Here is a 21053-nt window from a genome sequence, read left to right as displayed (position 1 = left end):
GCACCTGGGGAAAGAGCAGGAAAAAAACAAAACAAAAAAAAAACAACCCAACAATAACAACAACAACAAAATAGAGAAATGAAGGTCTGGCGCTAATACAAGGAAAGAAAGCAACATGGCAGAGGACCATATTGACTAGTGACAAGGAAAGATGCTGTAAAGTGACTGGGGGCCTTTTAATTCCATTTTTGCAGTGTTCTAAATGTAAACCCTTTCTACCTCCCGGTATCTTCATAAAAGTGTGCTACACATACAAATGCCTAGCATAATGCTTAAAGGGAGGAAGAGGTCAAAGAAAGTGGGCCAAGTTCTGCATCTGGTATGGCATGGATCAGACAGATGAGAACAGCCCTGAGAAGTCAGATATGGACAAGTCTGGAATTACATTTAAGCAGAAACTCAAAAATAAAAGCTACTGTGAACCCTAGAAATTCTCAGAAATCTTGGAAAGGCATTCTTGGTATAAAGTAAGTTTATCTTGAGTCAATCATGTCTAAACCTCAAAAGTCAGTTTACTATCTGGGATATAAATATTTTTTAAAAACATTCTGAAATCGTTCATTTCCATTACTTTAAGGCTTTTATATTCACGCTACAGGAACACTTCAAGTATTTAAGCTACTTTTAGTATTTTTAGATTTTTTTAAATTTTAAAAACACAGAAGAATACAGACAGTGAAAATTTCCCATAATCCTAGTACATATACATACACAAATTGAGAAGTTAAACATACCCCTGCACCTGCACATTCTATCTTCTGAGAGGTAACTAGTGTTATATTTATCAGCTATATCATATACTTCCAGACTTTTTTCTACAGTTTTACAGCATATACTTTCTTCTCTTTCTTTCTAGAAAGGGAGTTGTGCTAGACATATTGTATTGGAACTTACCCATTTGCTTAACACATTATGAACACTTACTGTCTTTCCAGGTCACAACACATCAAGCTACTTTAGTTTCTTAAATGGTTGCACAGTATTTTATCATGTAGATTTGTCATAACGTATCTGGTTCCCCACTGTCAGGCATTTACGCTTTTTCCAAATTTTTGCTATTATAAATAACACTATAGCAAACTTATTTTTAGTACCATTGGGAACATACACATTTCTACAGGGGAGATTCTCAGGAGTAGAGTTCCTGAGTCAAAACTCATAAGCATTTTAGTTATTTATAATGCTTCTACTCATCTGACAAAGGGCTAATATCCAGAACCTATAAAGAACTCAATCAAATTTACAAGAAAAAAGCAAACAACCCCATCAAAAAGTGGGCAAAGAATATGAACAGACACTTCTCAAAAGAAGACATTTATGGCCGGGCGCGGTGGCTCAAGCCTGTAATCCCAGCACTTTGGGAGGCCGAGACGGGCGGATCACAAGGTCAGGAGATCGAGACCATCCTGGCTAACACGGTGAAACCCCGTCTCTACTAAAAAAAAATACAAAAACCTAGCCAGGCGAGGTGGCGGGCGTCTGTAGTCCCAGCTACTCGGGAGGCTGAGGCAGGAGAATGGCGTGAACCCGGGAGGCGGAGCTTGCAGTGAGCTGAGATCCGGCCACTGCACTCCAGTCTGGGCGACAAAGCGAGACTCTGTCTCAACAACAACAAAAAAAAAGACATTTATGCAGCCAACAGACACATGAAAAAATGTTCATTAACACTCGCCATCAGAGAAATGCAAATCAAAACCACAATGAGATACTATCTCACACCAGTTAGCATGGCAATCATCAAAAAAAATCAGGAAACAACAGGTGCTGGAAAGGATGTGGAGAAATAGGAACACTTTTACACTGTTGGTGGGACTGTAAACTAGTTCAACCATTGTGGAAAACAGTGTGGCGATTCCTCAAGAATCTAGAACTAGAAATACCATTTGACCCAGCCATCCCATTACTGGAGATATACCCAAAGGATTATAAGTCATGCTGCTATAAAGACACATGCACACGTATGTTTATTGCAGCACTATTCACAATAGCAAAGACTTGGAATCAACCCAAATGTCCATCAGTGACAGACTGGATTAAGAAAATGTGGCACATATACAACATGGAATACTATGCAGCCATAAAAAAGGATGAGTTCGTATCCTTTGTAGGGACATGGATGCAGCTGGAAACCATCATTCTCGGCAAACTATCGCAAGAACGGAAAACCAAATACCACATGTTCTCACTCATAGGTGGGAATTGAACAATGAGATCACTTGGACACAGGAAGGGGAGCATCACACACCAGGTCCTATTGTGGGGAGGGGGTAGGGAGTAGGGGATAAGGATAGCATTAGGGGATATACCTAATGTAAATGACAAGTTAATGGGTGCAGCACACCAACACGGCACATGTATACATATGTAACAAACCTGCACGTTGTGCACATGTACCCTAGAACTTAAAGTATAATAATAATAAAAAAAAATAATAATGCCAAGTTGTCCTTTATAGGGCTATACAAATTTACATTCCAGTTACAGCGTAGAGAAGGTTCCTTTTTCTCCATATCTTTATCAAAGCTGGATATTATCAACAGTTAAAGTTTTGCCAATCAAATTGCCAAAAAAAAAAAAATAATTGGTTGATTTTGGTCTATGACAGACCACACAGATGATGATGATTCCGTAAGATTGTACTCTATTTTTACTGTACCATTTCTATGCTTAGCTATGTTTAGATACACAAATACCACTGTATTATAATTGCTTACAATATTCAATACAGTAACATGCTGTAAGGGTTTGTAACCTAGAAGCAATAGGCTATACTACACAGCCTAGGTATGTAGTAGGCTACACCATCTCGGTTTGTGTAAGTACAATCCACTATGTTTACACAACAATAACATTACTTAATGACATAGTTCTCAGAATATATTCCTGTCATTCAGGGATGCATGATTATACGTGCTACTGGCTTTGCAGTCAGGCAGCACATGGTTAGGACACAGCAAGCTAGAATGTTGGTGATCTTTGTTATCCACGCCAACACATTTGGTAAAATCATCACCTGTGATACCATGGAAGTCAGATCACAGGCACCAAGTGAACATACAACCATGGGGAAAAAGATTGACAAAAATCACAATGTGTTGACTATTTCTTGACACATTCAGCAAAGCCCTGAAAGAAGAGAGAAACTCAGGCTAGAGGTACGTAGTGTGCAAGCAGAGATGGAAGGGAGTATTTGTCTGCCTGTGGTTGACAACTTATTGACTAGAGTTCAGTAACTGGGTCATGAATCCAAATGCTTCAATATCCCAACCCGAAGTTGCACTAAGAAGTGCCTTTAGGCCAGGCATGGTGGCTCACACCTGTAATCCCAGCACTTTGGGAGGCTAAGTTGGGAGGATTGCTTGAGGCCAGGAGTTGGAGATCAGCTTGGGCAACACAGTGAGACTCCATCTCTTTGAAAAGTAAAATAAAATCAGCTAGGCATGGCGGCATGCTCCTATAGTCCCAGCTACTTCTTTGGGGGCTAGGGGTTGGTTGACTGACGCAGGAGGATCACTTTACCCCAGAGATCAAGGCTGCAGTGAGCTATGATCGTGCCAGACTGGGCAACAGAGTGAGACTCTGCCTCAAAAAAAAAAAAAAAATTGGTGGTACATGCTGATTAATATTAAGCTAAGCCCAACAGTTGATGAATCTTGTCAACAGAGCTTCTGATAAACTTTTTAATGCTCCGCTCTTGAATAGGGAAGAAAGCCAATGAAAAAAAAAAAAAAAAACAGAACGTAGAGGAAACTGACACATGCTATGGGAAAACAACTTCAAAACCAGCCCTTCCATTTAGTATCCTCAGACAGCTATGAGAAGATATTGCATCCATATAAAAGAACAGAAAGTTCCCCAAAAAAGGAATGATTATAGAATAAAAAAGAACTGTTAGAAGTTATATATATTTTTTTCTTTGAGATGGAGTTTTGCTCTTGTTGCCCAGGCTAGAGTGCAATGGTGCCATCTCGGCTCACTGCAACCTCCCCCTCCCGGATTCAAGCGATTGTCCTGCCTCAGCCTCCCGAGTAGCTGGGATTACAAGCAGGCACCACCACACCCGGCTAATTCTGTATTTTCACTAGTGACAGGGCTTCACCATATTGGTCAGACTGGTCTCGAACTCCCGACCTCAGGTGATCCGCCCGCCTCACCTCCCAAAGTGCTGGGATTACAGTCATGAGCCACCGCGTCCGGTCGGAAATTATAAATTTAATAGCCAAATTTTTAAAACTAAATAGTTGAAAGTTTCATCTGAGGAACATTCCACAAAATAGAAAAAAGACAAAGGTATAAAAAATTTGAAAGAAAAAAACAGAGAGAGAAATTCAACTCAGCATATCCAATACTGGACTAAAGAAAAAATAGGAAAAATAGAGGGGTAAAGAGGTAAGAATTTTTTTTTTTAAATGATATGACTACTTCTGGTAATGTCAGGACTGGTAATTAAGACCAGTGTTCCCACTGAAGACAACTAAAAAACCTGGACAGACTATAGAAACAATATTCTTTAAGAGTCTCAAAAGGTAATGAGATAGTAAACAATGACTGGGCTGAGTGTCAGGTGAGCGTGGGGATCCAGAGAGGTAGGCCTCGTACTTGAGGCTACTTTTGCCTTTGTGACATTTGCCATCTGTAGGAGATTGAGAGGCTGAGCTTTGCCTTCTGGGTCTAGAGGGACAAATGTCAGAGACTGGGCTTGTCAAAGGTTGAGTTCTGATGAGATTCCCACTTTGATGGCTAGGATCTCTATAGGCTGCACCCAGGAGAGGATGAAACAAGCCCCTGCACAGTTTGTGGTCAGAAAAATCTCAAGCTCTGAACTGGATTAAGGTGATCCCTAATTGCCAGTGACCCCAATTACCTGGTAGAAACAAATCTTATTTGAGGAAGATAATGTCATCCTAGGCCTTAAATTATTTTTACAAGAAATTTTTCAAATACTATTCTTCAAATACTATGTTCAGCATACAGTGAAAACAACCAGTTACATGAGGGATTAGCCACTATGGTTGAGAACCAACACAAATGAGACAACTGAAAGAGACCTATGGAAACACCATATACTGGAATTACCAGAATCCAGCAAGAAAACAACCATGCTTACTATTTCAAGGAGGCAAATTCCAAGCTTGAAAAATTTTGGCAGGTAACTAGAAACTCAAAAATGTGACCAGAAGGTCTGGAGAAAAGAACAAACAGAAATCCTAGAATTGAAAAATAATCAAATTAATAACTCAGTGGATGAGTCAAACAGCACATTAGACCTAGTATAAAAGAAAGAGTGAACAAGAAGGTAGAAGAAATAACTCAAAAAAGAAATGTGGAGGAAAAAAAATATGAGAGGTTTAAAAAAATTAAGACAAGCCGGATGAGGTGGCTCACGCCTGTAATCCCAGCACTTTGGGAGGCTGAAGTGGGTGGATCACCTGAGGTCAGGAGTTCGAGACCAGCCTGGCCAACATGGTGAAACCCCATCTCTATTAAAAATACAAAAAATCAGCCAGGCGTGGTGGTGGGTGCCTGTAATCCCAGCTACTCAGAAGGCTGACGCAGGAGAATCGTCTGAACCCAGGAGGCGGAGGTTGCAGTGAGCCAAGATTATGCCATTGCACTCCAGCCTGGGCAACAAGAGTGAAACTCTGTCTCAAAAAAAAAAAAAAAAAAAAATTAAGACATAGGGGATTCAGGGAGTAGGAAAGATGTGAACATCATAATCAACACTTAATCTAATTGACAGATATAGAACACTATATTTAACAACTGCAGAATATACATTACTTTCAAGTGCAAATGGTATGTTCACCAAGATAGACCATACACTGGGCCATGAAACAAGTCTCAATAAACATAAAGGATCAAAATTATACAAAATGTATTCTCTGACCACAACAGAATTAAATTAGAAGTCAATAACAATAAAGTAAGTAGGAAAACCTCAAATATCTGGAAATAAATATAAATGTATTTAAATATCTGGGAATAAATCTAAAAATGCATGAATCAAAGACAAAATCACAATGAAAAAGAAAATATTTTTAACTGAGTGATAATGGAAATACAACACCAAACTTTGCTGGATGCAGCTGAAGCGATGTTTAAAGGGAAATGTATAGTTTTAAATGCTAATCTTAGAAAAGAAGATCTAAAATCAGTGACCTGAAGTTCCACCTTAAAAAACCAGAAAAGGAAGAGGAAAGTAAACCCAAAGTGATACAAGAAAGCAAATAATATAGATAAGAGTAGAAATCAATGGAAAAAATTAACAAATACAAAAGTTGGCTTTGAAAAGAGGCAACAAAAACTCGATCATTCCAAAAAAAAATGCATACCCCTGAGGACCACTTCAGATGAGTCCATGAAGGATAGTGAACCAGGAAAAGCCCTCTTGGAAGGGAACGCCAGAGGTGATGGAGGCAACCCACAGAAAAATACTCCCAGAACGCAAAAGCAGGGCTTCACTGATGGGCTAACCAAGGAATTTATCCCACTGTCAAGGCAGAAAATCTTTGCAGTTTTCGTCCAGCAGGATTTGATAAATGCTGTGAAACAGCAACGGTTGTATGTTTCCTATTTTTCTCTTTTTTGAGTGAAAGTTTTACTTGTTACATATCCTATTCTAATACTCTAATTTGGGTATGTGTGAGTGAGGGGGGAGGATGGATAACTTGTTTTTTATGTTACGAGACAAAGAAGAGCCATCTAACAGAAAAGAATTTTATAATATTTAGAGATCTTGACTAAGCAGGATGCCGTAATTGTATGGGTCTTTGGCATTGTCTCTCTTGGGGAGAATGTGAGCATGTTCTATGTATACGAACATGGGTGTGCTCTGATACTTGGGTAGTCAAAGCAATGGATCTGGCAGAGGCTGTCCCCCAGAAGTCATTCACCTCTTCTTCCATGGTGGTGGAATGCGTAGGTGGGTACATGGTCACCTAGCCAAAGATTTCTTTTCCAAAACTACCCTACAATTAATTGGCTGTGGCTATGTGATCAAAGCCAAAGGGTGGTAAACATACATGATGTATGTAACTTTTCACCTTATTTCAAGGGTGAGGCCCTCCAGTACAGTGTTGAAGAAAAGTGGGGAAAGTGGCCATCCTTGCCTTGTTCCCAGTCTCTGGGGTAAACGGTTTAGTTTTTTACCATTATGATCTTTAGTGTACATACTTTATAGATACTCTTTTATTGGTTTGAGGAATTTTCTACCATTCCTAGTTTGTTGAGAGTTTTTACTATAAAATAGTGTAAAAATTTTGTCCAATGCTTTCCCTGCATCTATTAAATGGTCATAGTTTTTCTTGTTTATATTGTTAACATGGTGAATAACATTGTTTGACATTTGAAAAATAAGCCTTGTATTTCTCAGACAAACCAAGTAGAGTTTGCCTCACAGGTGGAAGAGATGGGCTAGACTTAGTTAGTCCTTTCATTCTTTTTTTTTTTTGAGATGGAGTCTCTGTCGCCCAGGTTGGAGTGCAGTGGTGCGATCTCCACTCACTGCAACCTCCGCCTCCCAGGTTCAAGCGATTCTCCTGCCTCAACCTCCTGAGTAGCTGGGACTACAAGCATGCACCACCACGCCCAGCTAATTTTTGTATTTTTTAGTAGAGATGGGGTTTCACCATATTGGCCAGGCTGGTTTTGAACTCCTGACCTTGTGATCCGCCTGCCTCAGCCTCCCAAAGTGCTGGGATTACAGGTGTGAGCCACTGCACCCGGCCAGTCCTTTCATTCTTAGTTCCCCAAGGTGCCAATTGCTGAAACAGAGATTTCTAAGTCCCACACCTGTCTTTCAATTTTTTTTTAAAAGGAGAAACCTCCAATTTCTAGCTACCAACACTCTTCAGAAGGAGGCAAGGATATGTGGATGTGTTAACTACTCTATATATGACCTGTTAATCAACTTGCCTGCTCTCAAGCCCTCTGCCTCAACCTATCCCCTACCAAACAACCCCATCCCTCAGTCTCAAGCATCTCTTCCTTTGTATACACTCAATAAATCATCTTGTTTCTGGACCCTTGAATATACTGTTCTTAAATCATAATCAGAGGTATCTATCCTTTAACTTTCTTTTTAGTTTCTCTTGTTATATTAGTTCAATAGTCTAGTATGTATAACCATAAAGTAATGAGAATAATTTTTAACAAATATACCCAAGCTTATATAAGAGAAACCTTTCCCTCCAGAGTATTATCTGAAAAGGTTATCTGCTTATTTAAGTGACTGTGCCATTACTAAGATGATGTAGAAAAAACATGTGGTTACATCTGGGGAAGACATAAAGGGAACAGTATGGGGAGGTAGTAGTCAAAGGGAATTCTAGCCTTAGTAGTTCTTACAAGGAGAATGTATTTGTGCACTGTTTGTGAGATTAAAACTTAAAAGGAAAGATTTCATTTACAACAGCATCAGAGAGAATAAAATAGGAATAAATCTAACAAAAGAGGCAAAACACTTTTACACTGAAAATTACAAAACACTGCTGAAATAAATTAAAGATGACACTAATAAGTAGAACACATTCCATGTTCATGGACTGGAAATATTGTTAAGATATCTATACCATGCAAAGCAATCTACAGTTCAACACAATGCCTTTCAAAATCTCAGTTAATTTTTTTTTACAGAAATAGAAAACTTCATCCTAAAATTCATATGGAATCTCAAGGGATCCCAAATAGTCAAAACAATTTTGAAAAAGAACAAAGTTAAGGGACTTACACTTCTTGATTTCAAAACATATTACAAAGCTACAGTAATCAAAACAGAGTGCTACTGGCATAAATTCAGCCAAATATATCAATGAATATTCAATAGAATAAATCTCACATATATTATTAAATGACCTTCAACAAAGGTGCCAAGCCCACTCATTGGGGAAAGGACAATCTCTCTGTTTAACAAATGGTATTGGGAAAACTGGGTATCCATATGCAAAAGAATGAAGTTAAACTCTTACACCATATATGAAAACTAACTCAAAATGGATTAAAGACCTAAACGTAAGACTTAAGACTATAACAATCCTAGAAGAAAACACAGAGAGATAACTTTATGACACTGGACTTGGCAATGCTTTCCTGGATATGACACCCAAAGCACAAGGTAAAAAAAAAAAAAAAAAAAAAAAAGCAAAATAGACAGATGGGACTACAACAAACTTAAAAGTGTCTGCTCATCAAAGGACAAAACATCATGAAAGGCAACTCACAGAATGGGAGAAAATATTTGTAAATCATATCCACTAAGGGGTTAATATTCAGAATATATTTTAAAAACTCCTACAACTGAACAACACCAAAAATCAAACGAACCAACTGAAAAACTGGCAAAAGACTTGAATATACATTTTTCCAAAGATGATATACAAATGGCCAGTAAGTATACAAATGATACTAAGTATCACTAATTATCACAGAAATGTAAAAAAAATCAAACCTACAATGAGGTATCTACCAGCTCATGCTCATTAAGATGGCTACTTATAGAAGCCATCCTTTAAAAAATCCAGGAAATAATAAGTGTTGGTGGGGATGTGGAGAAATTAGAACTCTTTTGCAATGTTGGTGGGATTATAAAATGGTATGGCAGCTATGAAAAATAGTATGGAGGTTCCTCAAAAAATTAAAAATTGGATTAACCATATGATCCAGCAATCCATTACTGGATATATGCAAATGAAATCAGGGCCTCAAAGAGATAGTTGGAGCCAGGCATGGTGGCACATGCCTGTAGTCCCAGTACTTGGGAGGCTGAGGAAGGAAGATCATTTGAGTCCAGGAGTTTGAGTCTAGCCTGAGCAACATTGTGAGGCCTCATCTCTTAAAAAGAAAAACAAAACAGATATTTCCACCCCCAAGTTCATAGTGGCACTATTCACAATAGTCAAGGGGCAGAAGCAACCTAAATGTCTATTAAGAAATGAATAAACAAAATGTCATATGTACATACAAGGGAATATTATTCAGCCTTAGAAAGAAAGGAAATCTTTTCACATGCTACAACATGAATGAACCTTGAAAACATAACCCAGTCACAAAAATACAAATGCTGCGTGATTCCACTTAAATGAGGTACCTGGAATAGTTAAATGCATAGGAACAGAAAGTAGAATGGTGGTTACTAGGGGCAAGTGAAGAGGGAAAAGGAAAATTGTGTTTAATGGATATAGAGTTTCAGATTTGCAAGATAAAACTGTTCTAGAGATCTGTTTCAAACAATGTGAATATACTACTGAACTGTGCACTTAAAAATGGTTAAAATGGGGCTGGGCGTGGTGGCTCATACCTGTAATCTCAGCAATTTGGGAGGCCAAGGCAGGCAGATCACTAGAGGTCAGGAGTTCCAGACTGGCCTGGCCAACATGGTGAAACTCCGTTTCTACCAAAAAATACAAAAAAAATACCTGGGCTTGGTGGCATGCACCTGTAATCCCAGCTACTCGGGAGACTGAGGCACGAGAATCGTTTGACCCCAGGAGGCGGAGTTTGCAGTGAGCTGAGATCTCACCATTGCACTCCAGCATGGGTGACAGAGTGAGACTTTGTCTCAAAAAAAAAAAAAAAAAAAAAAGATATGCATAGAATGAAAGTGAAGGGATGGAAAAGAGTGTTCCATCTTTTCCATGATCCAAACAAGAACAGCAGTAGCTATATTTGCATCAGATAAAACGGACTTTAAGGCCAGGCGCAATGGCTCACGCCTATAATCCCAGCACTTTGGAAGGCTGAGGCAGGTGGATCACCTGAGGTCAGGAGGTCAAGACCAGCCTGACCAACATGGAGAAACCCTGTCTCTACTAAAAATATAAAATTAGCAGAGCGTGGTGGTACATGCCTGTAATCTCAGCTACTCGGGAGGCTGAAGCAGGAGAATCGCTCAAACCTGGAAGGCAGAGGTTGCAGTGAGCCAAGATCACGCCATTGCACTCCAGCCTGGGCAACAAAAGTGAAACTCCATCTCAAAAAATAAAATTTAAAAAAAGGACTTTAAGTAAAAAACAATAAAAAATGATAAAGGAGACCAGGCACAGTGGCTCACGCCTGTAATCCCAGCACTTTGGGAGTCCGAGATGGGCGGATCACTTGAGGTCAGGAGTTTGAGATCAGTTTGGCCAACATGGTGAAACCCTGCCTCTACTAAAAATACAAAAGTTAGCCGGGCATGATGGTGGGCGCCTGTAATCCCAGCTACTTGGGAGGCTGAGGACTTTTTGGATAAGACCTCAAAAGCACAGGCAACAAAACCAAAAATGGACAAATGGGATTATATCAAACTAAAAATCTTCTGCATAGCAAAAGACACAATACAATGAAGAGACAACCTACAAAAAGAGAGAAAGTATTTGCAAACTATACATTTGACAAAAGGTTAATATGGAGAATACATAAGGAATTTAAGCAACTCAGAAGCAAAACAAAGACAAAAACAGTCTAATTTTAAAAATGGGCAAAAGACCTGAATAGACATTTCTCAAAAGAAGATACACAAATGACCAACAGATATATGGAAAAATATTCAATATCACCAATCATCAGAGAAATGCAAATCAAAACCACAATATCACCTCATCCCAGTTAAAATGCCTATTATCAAAAAGACAAAAAATAACAAATGCTGGCAAAGATGCAGAGAAAAGGGGACTCATATACTATTTGTAGGAATGTAAGTTAGGATAACATTATAGAAAACAGTATGAAGTTTCCTTAAAAAATTAAAAATAGAACCACTATATAATTTAGCAGTTCCACTACTGGTTGCATCTCCAAAGAAAATGAAATCAGTATGTTAAAGAGACATCTCCACACCGATGTTTACCACAGCACTATTCACAATAGCCAAGATATGGATCAACCTAAATATGCATCTACAGGTGAAGAAAATGTGATATATATATGTGTATACATACATATATACACATATATACATATATCATACATATATGTATATATACATAAATATATACGTATGTGTATATACATATATGTGTATGTATATATGTGTGTGTATATATATCTTGGCTATTGTGAATAGTGCTGTGGTAAACACTGGTGTGGAGATGTCTCTTCAACATACAAGATTTCATTCTGTTTTATGGCTGAATAGTATTCCACTGTATATGTATGCATGTATGTGTGTGTGTGTGTGTGTGTGTGTATTCACATATACAATGGAATATGATTCAACCATAAAACAGAATGAAATCTTGTCATTTTTGGCAGCATAGGTGAACCTGGAGAACATTACGTTAAGTGAAATAAGTCAGGCACAGAAAGACAAATACTGCATAATATTACTCATATACAGAAGCTAAAAAAGTTAATTTCACAGAAGAGAGTAGAATAGTAAATACCAGAGGCTGGGGAAGGTAGGAAAGGGGGGATTGGGAGAAGTTGGTCAAAAGTTGTAGTTAGATAGGAAGAGTAAGTTTTGGTATTCTATTACACAGTAGAATAATTGTAGCAAGTAACAATGTAGTGTATATTTCAAGACAGCTAGAAGAAAAGGTTTAGAGAGTTATCACCACAAAGAAATGATAAATGTTTAAAGTAATGGATATGGTAATTATCTCAGTTTGATTATTACACTATGTATATATGTGTCAAAAAATCACATTGTACCTCATAAATATGTACAATTACATTTAAATTATAAATTAAAAATAAAAATGGTTAAAATGATAAATTTTATATTATGTGTTCTTCAACACAATAAAAAATGAAAAAGAAAGAATATGCGCTCTACAGGCAGACAACTTAGGGTAGCATATTAGCAATATTAATTTATACAAGACTAGCCATGCACTGTGGCTCATGCCTGTTAATTCCAGCACTTTGAAAGGTCAAGGCAGGAGGACTGCTTGAGTGTAGGAATGCAAGACCAGCCTGGGCAACATAGTGAGACCCTGTCTCCATAAAAAATGAAAAAAGGCAGCTGGGCGCAGTGACTCATGCCTGCAATCCCAGCACTGTGGAAGGACAAGGCAGGCAGATCACCTGAGGGCAGGAGTTTGAGATCAGCCTGGCCAACATGGCAGAAACCCTGTCTCTACTAAAAATTAAAAAATTAGCCAGGCGTGGTGGAGTGTGCCTGTAATCCCAGCTACTCAAGAGGCTGAAGCAGGAGAATCGCTTGAATGTGGGAGGTGGAAGTTGCAGTGAGCCGAGATGGTGCCATTGTACTGCAGCCTGGGCAACAGAGCAAGACTCTGTCTCAAAAAAAAAAAAAAAAAAAAAAGGAAAGGAAAAGAAAAGAAAAAAGGGCCAGTCGTGGTGGCTCACACCTGTAATCCCAGCACTTTAGGAAGCTGAGGTGGGCGGATCACTTGAGGCCAGGAGTTCAAGACCAGCCTGGCCAACATGGTGAAACCCCATCTCTACTAAAAATACAAAAATTAGCCAGGTGTGGTAGCACACGCCTGTAGTCCCAGCTACTTGGGAGGCTGAGGCACAAGAATCACTGGAACCCATGAGGTGAGGAGGCTGCAGTGAGCCAAGATCGTGCCACTGTGCTCTAGCCCGGGCAACAGAGCAAGACTCTGTCTCAAAAAAATGAAAAACGAAAACAAATTTATATGTGACCTTGAACAAGTTACTTACTCTAAGCCTAAATTTCCTGAAGTTTAAAATGACAATACCACTTCCATCAAGTTTGTCGTATGGCATAAAAATGGGTACAGTAAATATTAGTTCCTGCCCTTCTCTCATCTAAATTGCCTTCAAAGCTCATGCCATTGTGTTAAACATCTTCAGTGGTGAGAAATCTTTAATCTTTAATGATGGATTGGAAAATATAGTCAACTAAAAGCATGCAAGCTAAGTTTAGTGAACAAATGATGGATAGTTTTTAGCCTAAAAGACATTTTGCAGAAAGAACCCTATGAATCTGAGCTACACTATGACCTATGATCATATCACTATTAATTTACTTTTTGGAAAAGTTCTCACAGAAGTTCTCAACATTTTTCAAATTACTGTAGGTTAAAATGATTGTTTGTCCTGGTTAATTCCTGCACTGCATGCCCCTGACATGCACGTAATTCTAGAATATTAAAATTGTGCATTGCAGACTTTGGTAACCTGATTTTTGGATCATATAAAATACACGTTTTATTAGATGTTACTATTTTCTTCAAAAAACATGATTTTGTCATATTAGAAGCAACTATATGTCCCTAAAACAATCACTTACTCTGAGTTCTTACAAACTGCAAGAATAACAAACCATTGGTATAGGGTCATACTTTACAGTACCTTTATAATACGCTCAGGATAATATCCTAAATTTCCATCTAATTTTCTCCTGTCACAATATAAGTACATGCCCTCTTGTCCTAGAGTCTGTTAATAACAGAACAAGTCCAACTACAATTTCGAAGTCTGGCATCTAGGATAGTTATTAAATCATCCTTCATCCCTGCCTTCTCCAAGTTAAATAATCTAAATTCCTTTGCTTATTCTTAATATGTTCTATATTTTTCAAAGCCCAAATCATTATATGTAATACTAGGAAAATAACTATTACATACTTTACAAAGATAATTAAGAACAAATATAGAGTTAAAATTATAGCTATGTAAAAATAGCAATGTGACAGGTATAATACAATTATGAATAATAAATGGAGACCCAGAAAAACTGTCATTCATATATTAATTCTACAGCGTGATTCTACTTCTGGCATTCTAGAGCACAATAATCCTTACCAGGGGACTTTCCTTGTTGTGAGTTGCTTCTGTGCTCTCTGTATCTGGCTGGAGTGGCTAAACCTGTGTCTTTGCTAGGCTTGCTAGCAGGCCCCATTTCTGAAATGAGGAATCCCATCTGTTCTGAAGGCAAGATATTCTCACGTGAACTGGTCTGGCATTTTATATTGGCATCCACCTAAAATATTAAACCCATTCATTAATTGAGATTTCCTCCAAATATCTGCTAAAAGTTAAGATATTTTATCAGAGGAGTTCTATTATAGGAACATGATCCAACAAACAAGCTTATAAGGCTTTTCATTCTTATAAATGATACTATACCTTTCTCCATACACAAACTACTAAACTGTATATGGAGCTAAAACATTTACTTATGATCAGGGGAATATCTACCATGAAGCTTCTTGATTTTTTTTTTTAACTTACAAAAGTGCAGGGTTTTTTTTGTTTTTTTTTTGTTTTTTTTTTTTTGTTTTTTGTTTGTTTGTTTGTTTTAAGGCAGGGTCTCACATTGTTGTCCAGGTGAGAGTACAGTGGTACAATCATAGCTCACTGTAACCTCAAGCTCTTGGGCTCAAGTGATCCTCCTGAGTAGCTAGGACTACAGGTGCTAGTTAATTTTTAAAAAGTTTTTTTGTAGGCTGGGCGTGGTGGCTTATACTTGTACTTCCAGCACTTTAGGAGGCTGAAGTGGGTGGATCACAAGGTCAGGAGCTTGAGACCAGCCTGGCCAACATGGTGAAACCCCGTCTCTACTAAAAATACAAAAAATTAGCTGGGCGTGGTGGTGGGCACCTGTAGTCCCAGCTACTCAGGAGGCTGAAGCAGAAGAATCGTTTGAACCCAGGAGGTGGAGGCTGCAGTGAGCCAAGATTGCACTACTGCACTCCAGGCTAGGTGACAGAGAGAGACTCCATCTCAAAAAAAAAAATTTTTTTTTAATTTGGATTTTTTTGGGTATTATTTTAAGGGGTACAGGTACAATTTTGTTACATGGATATACTGCATAGTGGTGAAGTCTGGGCTTTGAGTGAATAGTGTACAGTGTACCCACTAAGTAATTTCTCATCTCTGTTCCCCCTCCCACTCTCCCACCCTTCCACATCTTCAATGTCTCCAATGTCTATTATTCCACATTATATGTCCAGTGTGTACACATTATTTAGCTTCCTCTTATAAAATGACAACAGGTGCTATTTGACGTTGTTTCTGTGGATATACTTTTGATGAATTATTCTTACTAATTATTGAGAATTAAAGTTTATTCATTTTCTTGTAATAAACTAGTGGCAATAAAGGAATTAGCCTTTACCTTCTGCTTTAGGAGTGCAGATATTAGTAAGGAAATTCAAACACAGTATGCTCACAAGTTACAGTTCAATGATGCTGTAATAAAGTTAGAAAAGACCTCCAACCATCTCCTTACCTCTGTGCTACAAATGGCTAGGAAAGTCCTCATAATGTCTGTCAAATAAACCATCCCTCCTGGGTAACAGAATTATCGGCCAGGCATATCTAATCTATTCGAATTAAGATAGGAAGCAAAAACTCAAGGGATGCTTATAACATGAAAATAAGCTTCATACCACAATGCTCAATGAGACAACCTCTCTTTAGAGGTTGACTTCAGACCATGCATAATACAATGAGAGGATGCTTAAGGGTTAAGGTAACTTCTTTCTGAATCTTTTGTGCAGAAGCACTGGGACATGATCCTCCTGGAAACCATAATGAACTAGTATTAAACCCAAATAAAATCTGAACAAACTCTCCACTAGAATAATCTTTAGCAGAAGTACTAGGTACTTTGAGCTTTATTAGGATTTTTTCTTTGCCCCCTTACCTGGTGTGTGCTGAATGGTGGCCCTTCCTGCACAAATACTACTGAAGATGGAGATGGATTATGATTTAGGTGCTCCTTCAGTTTGACATGAGCTTGCTGGATGGCTGCAGATTCCTGTATTGTGCTATTTTCAACAGGCTGAGCTGTGTGGATGGTATAGATGTACTCAGGTGACTGTGGTAGAGAGCAGGCAATTGCTTGTTCTGTTCCAACCACAAAAGACATAATATCTGAGCCTACAGGAGTAAGTGGCTCCAGCTGGCTAGCCTGACTTGCAGAACATGGATTGCTGTTGTTAGAATTAGCTAGAATGTGTTGGCCTCTGTTAGATTGAGATGTTGGGCACTGATTCTCAACAGGCTCCACCTTTACCATCTCCAATTTAGGGGAGGAATGCAACTCATCTACTATCTGAAAGACAGCCTCTAGGTTTACTTCTGTCTTTTTATTTTCATCAGTAGTACTGCAGGGCCAATTGGAAGGCAAAAATTCAACTGGATAGGAGGATTGCATTGAAGGATTCTGGGAAAAGAAAAAATATAACTGTTTGGATAGAAAATCAAATATGAGATTAAGGAGGAAAGCTACAATATTTAGGCTGATGAGTGCTAAACATAAATAGATTAAACTTAAAGATCACTAAGAAAACCTAGACACGAATCTACTTTTCAGCAATAGTAGCTTCAAATCTACTGTTAGCATTTACTTAGTATGTACTACATGTCAACCACTCTGCTAAGTTTAACACTTCAATGGGTCAATAATTCTTAGGGTTAAACTATACAAAATCAAAAGCTATAGTACCCAAATACCTATTTGCTGAGAAAGCTACTATACACCAAATTCTTCCATAAAAGCTGACAGACAAAAACATAATTTGTATCTATCATATACTGTTTTAGGAATGCAGTAAGGAAATTTCAAACACAGGATGCTCAAAAGTCTACCAATCCTTCTACGGATTCAGGGAGTGGTACTAATATTCTGTTCCAAATAATATGGGGAAAAATGGATGGAGTATCAAATGCCCTTTGTTTCCTGGGATTATTTATTTTTAATAATAAAGCAGGCCGGGCGCGGTGGCTCAAGCCTGTAATCCCAGCACTTTGGGAGGCCGAGACGGGCGGATCACGAGGTCAGGAGATGGAGACCATCCTGGCGAACATGGTGAAACCCCGTCTCTACTAAAAAGTACAAAAAAACTAGCCGGGCGAGGTGGCGGGCGCCTGTAGTCCCAGCTACTCGGGAGGCTGAGGCAGGAGAATGGCGTGAACCCGGGAGGCGGAGCTTGCAGTGAGCTGAGATCCGGCCACTGCACTCCAGCCTACGCGACAGAGCGAGACTCCGTCTCAAAAAAAAAAAAAAAATAATAATAATAATAATAATAATAAAGCAATAGACTAAAATGGCTGTTGCTTTTAGATTTACATCTTTAAGATATATTCTCTTACATATACTACTTTGCAGAGAGTAGGCATTTAATACATGTTTGGTGATAAAGATCTGTGAACATAAAATACAGAAGAATGATTAAATAAAACATGAAATGAATTGATGTTGCCCAATGAAGAGCTTCGCACAGAGTAGGCATTCAATAAATGTTTGTTGATTATATCAGATTATAAACAGATTATATCTGATACATCAGATTATAAACTTAAAATACAGAAGAGCTATGATTAAAGAAAGTATGCAGTGAGTTGATGTTGCTAAACACACTCATTAACAAAGATTGTCAATGATTTTTGGAAGGCCACTAATGCCAAATAATGTAAATTCAAATGGTATAAGCACTAAGTGACTATAGCCAATAGCAGCATTTATTGAGTTATTACTATGTGCCAAGCACACGCAAAGTGCTTTATATAGATTTCATCCAACCTTCAAAAGAGCCTGGTGAAATGTGATAATCTCCATTTCAAATGATAAAACTGAGGTCCAGAAACTTCCTAATTTACCCAAAGTTACAATGAAATAACTGACAGAGCCAGGTTTCAAGCCTAGGTTTGCCATACTCAAGAACTCTTGCTCTTAAACATTACAACGTACTGACCGTGCACGCACACTCTCACCCATACCTACAGTCCAACTAAACTAATTGCATTTATTTTCAGGTTGGAATCTGAAACACCTTCCCATTTTTCTATTTCAAAATTTTATGTGTGCTTATCTCTATTTTCCTATGATGAACATGTATTGTCTTCTTTTTTAAATTTTTTGTTTTGTTTTTGAGACAGAGTTTCACTTTTGTCACTCAGGCTACAGTGCAATGACACAATCTTGGCTCACTGCAACCTCCGCCTCCCAGATTCAGGCGATTCCCCTGCCTCAGCCTCCTGAGTAGCTGGGATTACAAGTGCCCACCACCACGCCCAGCTAATTTTTGTATTTTTAGTAGAGACAGGATTTCGCCATGTTGGCCAGGCTGGTCTTGAACTCCTGACCTCAAGTGATCCACCCACCTCAGCCTCCCAAAGTGGTGCTGGGAGTACAGGCATGAGCCACTGCGCCTGGCAGATTTTTTTTTTTTTTTTTTTTGGAGACAGGGTCTCACTGTGTTGCACTGACTGGAATACAGTGGCACAATCATAGCTCACTATAGCCTCAAACTCTTCAAACTCCTCAAGGTGGGAGGATCGCTTGATCCTTCCACCTCAGCCTCCCAAGCTAGGATGAAAGGTACACACGCCACTACACCCAACTAACCCACCCTCTCTCTCTCCCTCCCTCCCTCCTTTTTCTTTCTTTCTTTCTTTCTTTTTTTTAGAGATAGGCTCTCACTATGTTACCCAGGCTCATCTCAATTTCCTGGCCTCAAACAATCCTCCCACCATGGCCTCCCAAAGAGCTGGGATTATAAGGCATGACCCACCACACATGGCCATATATTGTCTCTATAACAAGAAAAGGCCTTTATTAAAATGTTTCATTTAGCATACAACATAATCAAGATATAAACACTGTCATAGTATCTCCAGTATGATCCAGAGAAGAGAGTGCCTGGACCCACAAACAACAGCATCTAACTGTGGGTGTGTCCCTCCAGTGAAGATGAATGGACTGGGATATCATGCTTGATCATATCAGCCATGAAAAGGGCCAGCTAAGTCCCCTTGACCTCATCCTATACTTTTCAAACAACAACCTGATTATAATTTGACTTCCTATGTAGATTTTTCTCCAAAAAAAAAAAAAAAAAAAAGGAATGTTCTTTTGAGTACCCTAATGCCACTAGTAAGATATTCTCTTAAGAACTGAAACTATCTTGGCTAGATGCTTATCCAAGGCAAACACGCAATTCCAATCTTTAGCAGTTATAGCATAAAAATACAAAGCATGGAATTTAAAAGTATCCTTAAAATAGCTATATAAAACATTTAACTCCAAGCAAGTGTCTCCTAAGAAATAATGAGAAGATACTTGGAGTAAAAGTTGAGCATCCTTAATCCAAAATTCCAAAATCCCAAATACTCCAAAACCTGAAACTTTTTGAGTGCTGGCATGACACCACAAGTGGAAAATTCCAGCACAAAAGCACTTAACACAAACTTTGTTTCATGAACAAAGTTACAAAAAATATTGTATGAAATTACCTTTAAACTATGTGACTCAGGTCATATCCCTAAGATATCTCATTATGTTTTTGCAAATATTCCAAAATCTGAAAAAATCTAAAATCTGAAACACTTCTAGTCCCAAGCATTTTGAATACGGGATGCTGAACCACTATGGTGTTTACAACATATGGGCTATGGATAAAGGGGGCCACCGTTTAAATTTCTCATTTTTGACATTTTTCTCCTTTCTCCTTAAAAAGAAAAGTCTAATTATCTGTATCAACTTGGAAGAATCTGTCATTTGATGACTTATGTACTTGTATAGTTTATCTGGTATTCATTTTACCTTGGAAAAATCCAGAACAGCACTTTTTAAAACAACTTGCAGCAATAATGGGAATGTTCTAGATCTGTGCTGTATAATTCAGTAGCCATAAGCCATATGAAACTACTGAGCACTCAAAATGTGTCTACTTTAAGTATGGAATAATTTTTAAATCTATTTAATTTTAATTTAAATAACCATATGAAACTATTGAGTACTTGAAATGTGGCTAGTATAACTGAGGAATTTTTAAATTTCATGTAATTTTAATTAGCTTAAATAGCCACATGTGGCTAGTAGCTACTATACTGAACAGATCTGGCCTAGAAGAATTCTGAGATATTATTTATATCAATTCTCTCTCCTTTTTTTTTTAAGAACTGAGAAAACAAAGCCCATTAATCCACAGCTTACTTCTGGTTACTCATTAATATAAAATTACACTTTGAAATTTTGCAAGGTTGATAAAATCGCACATGAAGTGCAGAGCATGGCCACGGTTGCAAGACTCCTACCTGGAAGTAGTTGCAGTGTGCATAGGAAGAGGCAGTGGGAGTGACACAACTACTTAGAGCATCCATGTGGGTAGGAGAACAGCACTGTAGCACAGCTGG

At 38.3% G+C, this 21053-nt stretch overlaps 1 protein-coding gene across 2 annotated transcripts in view; it reads right to left on the bottom strand.

The window, feature by feature from the left end:
* LOC105476823 (heat shock transcription factor 5) overlaps nucleotides 1–21053 on the bottom strand; it is a 60430-nt gene that overhangs the window by 17313 nt on the left and 22064 nt on the right. Inside the window, exons 3-5 of one of the 2 annotated variants that reach the window (XM_071082867.1) lie at nucleotides 20955–21049; nucleotides 16558–17100; nucleotides 14712–14889 (exon numbers count right to left, since the gene is read on the bottom strand). In XM_071082867.1, coding sequence (XP_070938968.1) covers nucleotides 14712–14889; nucleotides 16558–17100; nucleotides 20955–21049 — 816 coding nt within the window. The remainder of the gene's footprint in view (nucleotides 1–14711; nucleotides 14890–16557; nucleotides 17101–20954; nucleotides 21050–21053) is intronic. The other variant, XM_011733048.3, reaches the window with a different exon arrangement.

Source organism: Macaca nemestrina, chromosome 17 (assembly GCF_043159975.1).
Source record: "Macaca nemestrina isolate mMacNem1 chromosome 17, mMacNem.hap1, whole genome shotgun sequence".
NCBI lineage: Eukaryota > Metazoa > Chordata > Mammalia > Primates > Cercopithecidae > Macaca > Macaca nemestrina.
The sequence above is the reverse complement of the archived record's forward strand: the minus strand, read 5'-3'. Positions and strand labels throughout refer to the sequence as shown.